At 34.8% G+C, this 13133-nt stretch overlaps 1 protein-coding gene across 4 annotated transcripts in view; it reads left to right on the forward strand.

Annotated features, from left to right (window-relative positions):
* The first annotated feature begins 2551 nt into the window (after window positions 1-2551).
* The window catches only part of abcc3 (ATP-binding cassette, sub-family C (CFTR/MRP), member 3), a 60318-nt gene continuing 49736 nt past the window's right edge, over window positions 2552-13133 (forward strand). For 2 of the 4 annotated variants that reach the window (XM_026277389.1, XM_026277388.1), the window contains exon 1: window positions 2556-2864. In XM_026277389.1, the coding sequence (XP_026133174.1) occupies window positions 2832-2864 (33 nt within the window). In that variant the 5' untranslated portion in view covers window positions 2556-2831. Of the gene's footprint in view, window positions 2865-13133 lie in introns of all 4 variants that reach the window. The other 2 variants (XM_026277390.1, XM_026277392.1) reach the window with 2 other exon arrangements.

Below are 13133 nucleotides of genomic sequence, written 5' to 3' on the forward strand. Positions count from 1 at the left end.
ACAAAAGTATAATAATAATGTGTAAAAATAAAAATAAAAAGTGTGCTTGGCAGTTTTTGACAACTAGATTAACCATTTTGCATTGAATGACTTATAAGATGAACTAAAACTAGATGTTTTGAGGGGTAAGACTGATGCACAGAAAACTATATAATACATTTTGAGCAACATGACATGAGCAACTGATAATGTAGGAAACAACAGATAAATGTGCGTAATCAATTGCATGAATGTACAAAAGCAATCGCAACTTGTTCAAAAGAATGAGAAACTGGTTTTATGATGTGTATAAATGACTAAATGATGTGGAGGTTGTACAAGTAGTTTTGAGAATTTCATTTCTGTTTTGAAAAATACACCAAAGCGACTGAGAAAAACTGTAAACTTATAATCACATATAATCAAGCAGCTGATGCAGTTCTATATTTCACCGTTAGAGGGAGCTGAACACCCAAAAAGCGAAAGAACATCAACTATTAAACAAGAAACAAAGAATATGTTAAACATTCTTTTTTACATCTGTGTTAAATCACAGTAAACTAATTGTCTCACTAGACTGTGCAGCATTTGCCCTTGAAACAAATGCTTTAGCTTTTGCTGGAGTATGTTTGTTGATGTTTAAGAGCAGCATAAGAAGCACTGTCCTCAACTCAGAGGGTCTATGTGACTCCAGAACAGACAAAATGTCTAATGTTTCAGCAATGATCCTGACCGTTCATCACTTAATTAAACTGAGCTTAGACATGGAAGAGCAAAAAGCATGTTCTTGGCATTAGGGAAGAATAATGGAGGTAATAAACAGTGAATGCAAATAGTTATTCTTCTCTTGGCTCTGGTGCAGATGAGCTCTTTCAGGATGAGGAGGAGGTTTTAATGCATATAATGAGATCTGCTTCATCAGGATCAATCCCTCGGTTACACACACTACTGGCTCACAAGACTTATGCTTTTTCATGAGTTCTGTGGTTTATCGACTGCTCTACTGTAAACACTTGTTTTGATTAAGAATTACAAGCCTTTATAAAACATGCACGCAGGACTTTATTTAAATGCTGTTCAGCAGTGACAGATTCGTGACAGCAAAGATCCTGTATGAATGGGATGCTATGTATGTGCCTGAAGACAATTTGCATTAATGCAAATTCATGTCTAGTATTACTATTATCGTCCTGTGGGGCATAATAATGCAAATGTGTGTGGTTTCACCTGCAAGCATCGCAAAATCCAAAATTAACCACGATGAGAGGAATTGTTCAGTGGCTATATGTGAAAAAGGCAAATGGATTAAAGGTAGAGGATGGTAATTATATAATTTTCTCACTGTAAAAATAATAAAATAGGGGAAAAGTCTCTTCCAACATAGACAACAATGTGTGTGTTTCTGACCTACTGAAGCATCCCAGCTAAGAGAGTTTTCTCAAAACGTTCTGACAAGGTTCTCTCAAAGTTATGAACAAACATTCTTCCAGTAACATTAAAGGAACGTTTTTTAAATGTAATTTAGCAGTTATTAACACTCACAAGAGCACATTATTTTTACATCGTTGGTTCATCTAACATTCTGACTTTTACTATGGATGGCTTTAAGGAAATTGTTACTTTTAATTTTATTTTAAGCAATTAAAATGTTAAACTAATGTTTTTTTTTAAATATTATTTTAGATATAAACGTTTGCAAAAAGTTCGAAACTGTTTCAAAAAAGCGTTGCATGAATGATGTTTAGTCTACCGTATTTAAACATCATTCATGCAATGCTTTTCTGAAACAGTTGGTCAAGCTTTTGGCAAATGTTTTTATTTTCTAGTTTTAGAAAGTTAAACAACATTTCCCATTGTAATCCCATAATCATATCTTAAAGGGAACGTTCCCTTGTGAAAAAGAAGTGTGCTTATTTGTAGCTAGAAGTTCACTTTTTGTGTACTTCGAATCTTAAAAGTATACTTTTTTAAAAGTGCCTTTGCAGATAATATCATATAATTTAAATTAAAGGCCACTTAAGTGTAGTTAAAGAGATTAAGTGCACTTTATAAAAATGCACTTTATAATAATGTCTAATTAAGTATTACTTAAACATACATTTCACATAATTATGATTTTATTGTGCTTCAAATAAGTACACTTATTTTATATATATTTATCAGTATACTAAAGCACATGTAAAATGATTTATTTTAATTTCAACTTAGGTGTGTTCACCAGAATTACATGTGTTCATGTATTTTAATTGTACTACTATTAAGTCTATAATATGTGCTTTAATGCAATTAATATAAATAAACTTTAATACACTTTTTCATACAGTATACTCCAATAAAAATGTTCATCACCAGCTCTTGTTCTTTCAAAACATGTTTTTGGGATTTCCAACACGTTTGGTGGCATAACTAGGAGGAAAAACTAATTTTGTGGATGACTTGCTGCATTTTTAGCATTGAACATACTAACAAATAATGTTTAAAGGAGTCTAGTGTAATTATAAATCTTAGATGGCTATTTAGGTAGCTATGTAAACGTGTGCATGCGCACCAAGTGGGCGGGGCTCTCGTGCCATGACAACCGCGGAGTGACTGTCGGCTCTGAACCAAAACAAGCCGAGGGGGGTAAGAGAGTACAGTTTCGGACGTCACAAGGCGCTCCCCCGGGGAGGAGGGTTAGGAACCGGCCACACAACTCATAACAGATTACCCGCTGTCCGTCGATGCAGTGTGTTTCGTCTGTGTGCGCGCGTATGAGTGTGTGTTTGAGTTGTATGCAAGAACAAAAGCGCAGCAAAGAAAAGCAGCCACATCCTTCTGTGTACAAGGAGAAGGAAGAGCTCCGCTGAACAGCGATGAAGCACTTATGCGGCAATCTGACATTCTGGGTAAGTTCCCATCAACTCTCGCAGAGTAAAAACACACGTAGCGCGAGCTTTGGATGTGTTTAGCAGCTCGTGAATCTATATGAAGCTGTGTTTCCTTGACGCTCATCAGACGAGCGCGCGCGCGCTGGAGTGACGCTGTGTAACAAAATGTAACGCTGCTGTTATGCGTAACGTTACATAAAGATGTGATATTAAGTCTTAGTATGAGAAGTAATAGTTTTTCAAACAAAATTACGTATCTGCCAATATTCCCATTAGGCTGAGTTATGAAAACGTTATTTTATATTTTGGAAATAATCTCTTAAGTTTTTTAAAAGTTGGTAAAAAATTAAGTCATTTCATTTTTAAGACATCTTGTGTTTTTTTTCTTAAGTAAAAATCTCATGTAAATAGAAGGGAAAACGAACTAAGTAACGGTTAATGTAACGTTACTGGCAAAGTTCTCTTAAAGTTCTTCCAGGAACGTTAAAAGAACGTTCGTTGAAATTTATTTGATCTGTAATAACGTTCTTAAAACGTTAGTACACTATTCATACATTATTCATGCTATGTTTTCCTTGACATTTTAGTCGGACGTTACGTTTTTAAACATTTCATAATGTTTTTAACGTCCAACCTTACCAAGAAAAACACGTTTTTTAATGTTCAAAAAGCATGAAAATAAAATAAGAAGAACTTCCATCTGAAATATTTCAGAAGCATGTTTGATGAATTATCTAAGTAATGTTTTTGTCATCATGATGAATCATTTTTTCACAACTGAATCATTTCAACGAATTTGTTCACAGAATTGCTTATGAGTTACTAGAATTAATTCATGTTTGTGATTCGTGTTTACAGAGAAAACTTTGAGCGAATTTAATATTTGAATCAGGTTGACTTTAATACTCTGAAATGACAGATAAGATGTACTGGAATATGCTTAAGAATTGTATGTGATGAACACCTTTGTGAAATAGATTTGAATGATAAAATAAAGATTTGAATGAATAGCCTTTTATTAAAGCATGCAATAGCCTTGTGAATTAATTGCAAATGAATGCATGCAAATTCAGTTTTATTTAGGTTTAAAATGCCTGAAACTTTGAGTGATGGTTTCAATTAATGCATATGAAATTTCAATAAATAGCCTACCTATATATATATTACAGGTATTACTGAAAAAGTAATGCATGGTATGTGTCTGCAGATGACATTTTAGAGCCCAAAGTGGATTCTAGGAGCCATGTGATCACAAACAAGCAGTGAATCAGTCTTTTGAACTGAACTGTCCAAAAGAAGTGATTCAGGGAAATGAGTCAGACTTCCCATCACGTTCTGCAACCTTCTTTAACACTAATAGCATGTGTTTCTCCATATGGTCTGACATTTTGCTCACCTCTCATGTTGGTTTATTCAGGGTGAGGCTGCGTCACAGCTTCTGGAGAGAAATTTCTGTTGTTTACGAGGTTATTGGAGGTAATAGCATCTGTGTGCATGGCCTAGTTAGCTGGACAGACACGGCGAAGGCTTATTCTCGGGGTCATTAGGCTCTCCGAGGGGCCCGTGCAGTCAGTCAGCCAGCATTACAGACGATATGTAGGTTAAGAAGAAACGCAAAGGGCTGAAACTCGCCTCCGTTCAGAAATGTCAATCACTGAGTCCAGAGTCAGAACAGGATAGACAAGTGCAAAAATCAAGTGTTTGTCCTTACTGCCTCCAAATATGAGATTTCAAATATTCTTGCAAGAGTTTTAAATAAACCTGGAACAAGCCAATTAAAAGAAAGCTATATTTTCATGATATTTAAAAATGATGTATTATTTTGTTTAAAAAAAATGCAATATATTATATACAAAATGTGTGTATATATAACTTTAATGAGTAACATTAAAACATTTACTTGGATTCTTGTATATATATATAATGCAACACAAATAAAGTATGTTTAATGCATGAATAGTTTCTTGTGAATGCATTGCACGTAAAATTCTAAACAAATGTATAATACTTATTGTTACACCTTTAGAAGGTTCAGTTCATTTAAACACAAGAAAAGCAACCAATTTCACAAGTTACAAGATATTAGTAAAAAATTATAATGCATTTTAGCTAAGGTTGCAGTTTTTAATGAAAATATACATTGCATTGTACATAAAAGTTTCAAGTACATTGTGTAAACACACACACACACACACAGATATATATATATATATATATGCTGTATATATATAAGTTTTTACCATCTATATCATTAATACACCACAAAATAATAAAAAATAAAAAATAATAATCTTTCCATTGATGTGTGGTTTGTTAGGAGGACAATATTTGGCAGAGATGCAACTATTTGAAAATCTGGAATCTGAGGGAGTAAAAAATCTAAATACTGAGAAAATGATCTTTAAAGTTGTCCAAATTAAATCTTAGCAATGCATATTACTAATCAAAAATAACATTTTGATATATTTACAGTAGGACATTTACAAAATATCTTCATGAAACATGATCTTTACTAATATCCTACTGATGATTTTTTGCGTAATAGAAAAATAAATAATTTTGACCCATACGATGTATATTTGGCTATTGCTACAAATATACCCCAGTGACTAAAGACTGCTTTTGTGCTCCAGGGACACATATATAGAATATTTTGTATAAAAACCCAATATGTTTTATGTCTATCAGATCTAATGAATTATCTTATGTCTTAAGAATCAGTTTCCTGTGACTAAAATGATCTGGACAGACAGAGGAAGCTCGAAGCTTGTGTTGTGAAATTATTCTGCACTTACTGTAACCCAATACGTCCAGAAATATTCTCAGTTCTGTAACTTCAGTTTAATATCCTTCTTAAATCAAATATAATTTCCATGTTTTATTTTATAGGTTTAAATCACAATATTTCCGTGTAAGATCTTGAAACCTACAGGAATATTTAATGCACATATAGACTAATATATGACATTTTCTGCTGTTTATTTGATATTAGTGCACTGATATCAGTCTGTGCGGAATGCTGTAGTTAAATACCGAAGTAAATCTGCAGTTTCATCATTTATGTGCATGTTTTTGAGCTGTTCTTTTGAATCCTGTAAGGCAGTGGTTTTAGACTACATCTAGTCGTACTGTATAGACTGAGGCGCCGCTGTCTGGCTGCATTCAGCTCATTTCATTGTGCTCTCTCAGATTTAGATTAGTTTTGCTCAGAAGCCGCGGGTCACGTAAGGTAACGGCAGACTCTCTCTGAATGTGTGTCTGCGGCTCCTCATTGAATCTCATTGATGCTACTCTTCTGCATGAGACATGCATTGAAACACATTGCTCTCCCGCTCCCTTTTCATCTCTGTTTCTCCTGCTTGGTCTACATTCTGTGTTGCGCATACGGATCGCATCTTCAGATGTCCTCGAACGTCTTCTTCATTCATTGCAGCAGCCATTGCAGAATAGCACCGCTGCTCTGTTTATATGAAGGACAGCAAAACCACTAAAGACTAATGCATGCTATTATCATGAAAGCTGGTGTTTTATAGCGTTTCTCCAACAAGAAACTATACAGCATGATGGGAATCCATTAGTTGCTGATCATTATTTTATATATTTAAGATATGCAAAGAAATGTACTGTAAAAAATATTTTTATTTATTATTTAAAATAATTATTTTTTTTATTGCATTTTATATAAATATATCTTTATATAGATATTAAAATAAAAAAGCTGTGAATTTAGGTGTAATAAAACATGAATATTCATTATGAGTCTTGAGGTTTTTTATTTTACTATATTAAATTATTAGTATTTTGTAATCTGTAAGTGAGCGTTTTATGACAGCAAATATGATTTTCATGTAATAATTTTGACAATAAACTGATGCAGCTTACTCAGATTAAATGTTACACAGCTTTTTAACTATTTCATTGTATCAAATTTCATGTATGGCATTGATTTCATATTTAGGTGAAATCCTTCTCAGTGATAAAACAACGGCTGAGTTACTCGAAAAGAGCAATGAACTGAAATGAGATCGTTGGGAATTACTTGTAGCATGTTGCTGTCCCAATTTCAAATGAGCACAAAGTAGTTAATCCATCAGGGATTACCCCTGAATGGTTAATACTGAATGTTACTATAATGAGCGCTAAAGCAATTAATGGCATGTGTGAAATGTCAGGTAAGGTAACTCATTCCAGGGCATAACACGTTTTTTAGTCGGATCGGTAAGGTCTGTTCTGTTTCAAATCTCTCACCTCTTTTGACCCTTGTTTTCACTGGAAATACGCTGGTGAGTCGTGACCTACTGGATTTTGCATGGATTGTCTCATGACTGGCGTCGAATTTGTCGGTTTTGGCTTTGAATATATTTAATGTCTGCTTGAATTAATCCTTGTTCACACTGCGGTCAATTCAGGCAAACACCTAAATAATGCCACTGAGCAGGAACCTTTGCTTTTATGGGTATTAATAAATGCTTTCTGCACTGGAAAAAAGTAGTTCAGCCAAAAATAAACCCTCAGTCCATCCAAAATTTCAAGATTTCCTCATCAGATTTGGAGAATTGCATCAGTGTCTCATCAATGGATGCTCTGCAGTGAATGGGTGCCGTCAGAATGAGAGCTGATAAAAACATCACAATAATCCACAGCACTCCAGTCCATCAGTTGATGACTTGAGAATACAAAAGCTGTGTGTTTGGAAGAAACAAATCCATCGTTTTTAACTAAAATACTAGTCTAAAAACCATAATAACACTTCCTTCAGTAAAAAAAGTCATCTGGTCTGAATCAGGAGAGAAATCTGCACACGTCAAGCACCGTTTACAAGCCAAAACATCTCGAAACAAATATGTGGCCAGTACCCGATCCACAGAAAATACCAGTTTCGGAGCCGATACCGATCCTGAGTATCGGAGCAGAGACCGATCCCGAGTATCGGAGCAGAGACCGATCCCGAGTATCGGAGCAGATACCGATCCCGAGTATCGGAGCCGATACCGATCCCGAGTATCGGAGCAGAGACCGATCCCGAGTATCGGAACAGATACCGATCCCGAGTATCGGAGCAGAGACCGATCCCGAGTATCGGAGCAGAGACCGATCCCGAGTATCGGAGCAGAGACCGATCCCGAGTATCGGAGCAGATACCGATCCCGAGTATCGGAGCCGATACCGATCCCGAGTATCGGAGCAGAGACCGATCCCGAGTATCGGAACAGATACCGATCCTGAGTATCGGAGCCGATACCGATCCCGAGTATCGAATCGATGCATCCCTAATTTTGATGTACGAGACAACAGGAGATGGACTTTTTTTTTAACCTGATGAAGCTAAAAACATCTTGATGGATTTGTTTCATCTTTTGTCTTCTCCAGACATAAACTGATGGACTGGAGTGGTGTGGATTATTGTGATGTTTTTGATCAGCTGTTTGGACTCTCATTCTGACGGCACCCATTCACTGCAGAGCATCCATTGCTGAGCAAGTGATGCAATGTTACATTTCTCCAAATCTGATGAAGAAACAAACTCATCTACATATACTATTATTTAAAGTTAATAGCTAACAGTTCTCTGTTTTACTGTCAATTAGTCACTCTTGGGTGTGTTTTGTTTTGTCACTGTGGAGTGATTCCAGCACCATAACATCGAGGGTTGTATTATGTAAGTTTTTGAACTTAAGTTGAAAATTTTTGAATTTTTGCTTTTTTTGTGTCTGAGTGAGAAAACAATTCATGCATGTACTGTATTTGGTGCCAAAACAATAATAAATGATCTCCGGTTCACCCACGCTGCTGTGCTTCAGTGTGAAAAAGGTTTTGAAAAAGTGATCGAAGTTGTGAGGGACAGGTCCTAGCGATTATAAAAACAGAACCACATAATTGATGATCCTAATGGTTAGTGCACACGTTAGCTGTCTGAATTCATGCCATGATAGTGATTCTCTGCCTGAAGCTGACAGCAAAGCGGTTCTCATTTTGGTTTCATTTACACAGAACCACACCTAAACTTCTCTTAAACTTTAACAGCAATTCATGGAAGTGTCAGTATCTGAAATCAAACAATATAATAACATTTATCTGTCCATACTGGACGTGAAACTGCTGCATGATGTACAACAGTCACGGTCAATAAGTAGATATTTCATGTCTGATACACTTTATTTTAGGGTTGCAACAAACAATTATTTAGATAATCGATTAATCTGACGATTATTAGTATGATTAATCGACTAATCGTCGATTATTTCACTGATTAATCAGTAGACTTTGATTATCCAGCATTTGCAATTAGTTAAAGTATTGAGTTATACATATTGTAACAAATAAATAAAGGTAATTACTTCAGCTTTTGAAAATCATATTATGTAATAACAATGATTACACAATTAATTTATACAAATAAATGTATTTGGCACCAAATGAGATGACGGACAGATAAACGCTCTTATTCACCATTTAGTTAGCCATATGGAAAAGTCACTGAATGACATCTTTCTTTTGTAAGTCATATGGATACGAAACAAAATAGAGGTAAGGGATGAGATGCTTTATTTTTGGATTTTATTCCAAATTTAATTTCTTGTGAATAACAATTTTATTCACAAGAAAATTTCTTAAAATAGCTTATAGGGTTATGATAATCAAAAGAGTCCTTAGCTACCAAACTATCACTTTAATTAAATGTGACCCTTAACCACAAAACCAAGTCTTTAGGATTTATACATCATCTATATAAATCAGTTTTACTTCGATGTATAGTTTGTTATGATCGGACAATATTTGACTGAGATACAAGTATTTGAAAATCTGCAATCTGAGGAAGCAAAAAAATCAAAATATTGAGAAAATCACCTTTAAAGTTGTCCAATTGAAGTTCTTTGCAATGCATATTACTAATCAAAAATTAAGTTTTGATATATTTATGATAGTAAATTTACAAAATATCTTCATGGAACATGATCTTTACTTAATGTCCCAATGATTTTTGTAATAAAAGAAAAATCTATAATTTTGACCCATACAGTGTTTTTGGGGCTATTGCTAAAAATATACCTCCAGGGATTTAAGGGTCACAAATAATATTTTTTTTCCCACTAATAAAAATATTTTATCATTAGTATCAAAATTAATTTTGGGGCTAATTTAAATTTTTGGGTGAAATAACCCTTTAACAGCATTCTACTGTGAGTGCTGGTATTTCCTACAGGAAAAGCAAGTCTAGTTCAGCTTTAGCAAAAATGATTGAAACCATTCCAGAAGATCAGAAACATCTACATTCAGCTCTGAATCATTAGAGTCTCTTGACTTGAACTCACACGTGTTTACTTTCAAGGGAAGTAAAACTTGATTTAGTAACTCGACATGTAGCAACACGTATAATGGCTTTGGGTTGAGCAAGCAGAACGAGCAGATTCCTTACAAACCAGCATTGCTCTTGCACTGAACAAAAATGAACAATAATTATGGCTTAAAACTGATTTCCAGTTGATGCCCCTAATGATCCACTTTTAACGCGTGAACCAATTATTGGGTTGTTACAAGACCACATATTACCAGATAACGCCCTCTAACAATATAAACGGGAAAACCAGTCTATAAATGAGGCTTCAAGGTTTCGCTTCCTTATTAAAGCCGTGTGAAATCCCCTTCGTGTGGGTTTGCTCATCATCCGCATCATATGATAACTTGGGAGAGAAAATACAGTGATCCATGCTATGTTTGGAAAGCAAAATTCAGTGCTGGTGTCACACTTCCTGTTGAAGTCAGCATGTTTCACGAGTCATTGTCTAAATCTGAAAGCATTAGTCCGAACCTGATTCCTGAGCGTGTTTGATATGGTACACGTATGGGAGATCTCCATATGGCTGTTTAAACACTGCTTTATTTACACAGCTCACTATGAACGATTGTATCATTCAAGTTATTCATGTGAATGTGTTTGTGTGTGTGAATATGACCAGTAATACTATACACATTAAAGTAGATCTCATGCTTTCATTAATCTGTGTGGGTAAACTAAACACTACATTAGAGTTAAAAAAAGCATGGTTTATTATAAAAAATGGTTGATGCGGTATCAAAAGAGCTTGATGTCTAATAATACAGTTTAATACATATTGTGTGATTAATTTATAGGTTTATGCATCCTGGTCTGATCCGGGTGTGTGACAATTCGCAGCTGGCAGCATGAAGCCGTTAAACTTGCAAGTTAATTGTTAACCGTGCATCTTCTCTTAGTGTGGATTGAGGTTTTTGAGAACACTGTATGGCTTTGTGATACTGTGACCTCCTTTTTACAGTATATGTAGAGTGTTGTTTGTGTTAAAGTAGTATGTGATGATAACAGTGTCCTCACATGGACAGTCTGAACGTGCAGGACAGACTTTCTAAGAGTCGCTCTGAGGATTGGAAATGTGGGTCAAATAACTGAGGTGTCTGTCCTGGGATGACTCCAGCAATTAATCACATGAATGAGGTTATATTCTGCATTCTTCTAGAATTCATTCACTCGATAAGTCCAATTATAATATTTATCAAGGCTTTATGGAATCATAATAGGTTTTGCATTAACATTTCTGCTTTCTTCCCGACTTTGAGAATTAGACAGTTTTGTATGGAGCCCCGCACCTGACATGCAAGAAAAATAAATAAATTGTATGCACAATTTACTAATTCGTTCTCTCGATGTACTAAAACATGCACACGATTACTATCTCATTCCTTCGATTTGCTAAATCATGCACATAATGTACTAATTCAATCTCTTGGTTTATAAATCGTGTGCACGATTTAAACAAATTGAGAGAACGGATTAGTAAATCATGCGCATAATTTATGAATCGAGGGAACGGATTGGGAATCAATGGAACAAATTTATAAATTGTGTGGACAAATTATTAATCAAAAGAACGAATTAATAAATTGTGCAAAGAATTTATAAATGGAGGGAACGAATTAGTAAATCGTGCATGCAATTTATAAATCAATGGAATTAAACAGTAAATTGTTCGCACAATTTATAAATCGAGGGAACAAATTAGTAAATAATGCGCACAATTTATAAATCGAGGGAACGAATTAGTAAATAATGCGCACAATTTATAAATCGAGGGAACAAATTAGTAAATCATGCGCACAATTTATAAATCAATGGAACAAATTAGTAAATCATGCGCACAATTTATAAATCAATGGAACAAATTAATAAATAATGCGCACAATTTATAAATCAATGGAACAAATTAGTAAATAATCCGCACAATTTATAAATCGATGGAACAAATATATCGTGTGCACAATTGTAAGTGTCCTCTTTCGGAAAGTTCTAGAAACAATGTTGTGATTTTTTTTTTCTTTTGCTGTTGGAGCAAATAGTAGCACAAAACATATATTTGTTGTTAATTTTCCGTTCACCACTGCAGAAGCTGATTGACTTCTGAGAATGCATAAATGTGCAGGGTCAGTAGTTTCAATCTGATCTTCCATCCGGCTGTATCACATTACTGTGCTCTGGACTCTCAGTAGGGAGAGTTTGTGTTTGTCAGCCTGTGTTTCTGTAACCGCTGAGACCCTGCAGGACGAGGGCAGCTGCCCTGTGCTCCTATCAAACCGGGTAGAATGACCAGAAACACACAGAACATAACAAATGCGTCCTAACAACAGCACCTGTTTTGCTCAACAGCATGGAAAAATAAATGCATGTGAGATATTCGAGCTTTGAATGCAAGTGTGTCATTTAATTTTAGACTCTGGCATGATCAAGCATTAAGAATAGAGCTGATTTTGCTTATGCAATTATGCATTATTCTGAATAGAATAGTTTCTGACTGTGCCACTTTTGGCAAGAATACACCTTTGAGAGAATGATTCCCCCAGCTTTCGACAGGTTTTCACATTAAAACCAAGAGACACAATAATGGCTATAATCTCCAGCAACAAAGAGCAGCTTTGAAGTGCTCCATCAAGAAGTACTGGTCTTATTAGAGGAACGAGACAACGTCTGAGACTGCTGGGAAAATACGGCTCCAATGCTTTCTTGTGTAATCTAATGCATTTTTATTACAAATTACAACACAGTAGGTTGGTCACACAACTTGAGTGCTATTTTAGTGTATATTAACAGTTTGGGTACTTTTATTTGTATATTTAACTTAGTAATTTTGTCATTTTTAAAACATTTTTTAGTATCGTTTTTTTATATTATTTATTTTCAAATGTGTCTACATATATTTTTTTTTAAATAAATTTTTTAATAATTCCTTGCAACCAGATTAATAACATAAATTGCAT

Source organism: Carassius auratus, chromosome 12, assembly GCF_003368295.1.
Source record: "Carassius auratus strain Wakin chromosome 12, ASM336829v1, whole genome shotgun sequence".
Lineage (NCBI taxonomy): Eukaryota > Metazoa > Chordata > Actinopteri > Cypriniformes > Cyprinidae > Carassius > Carassius auratus.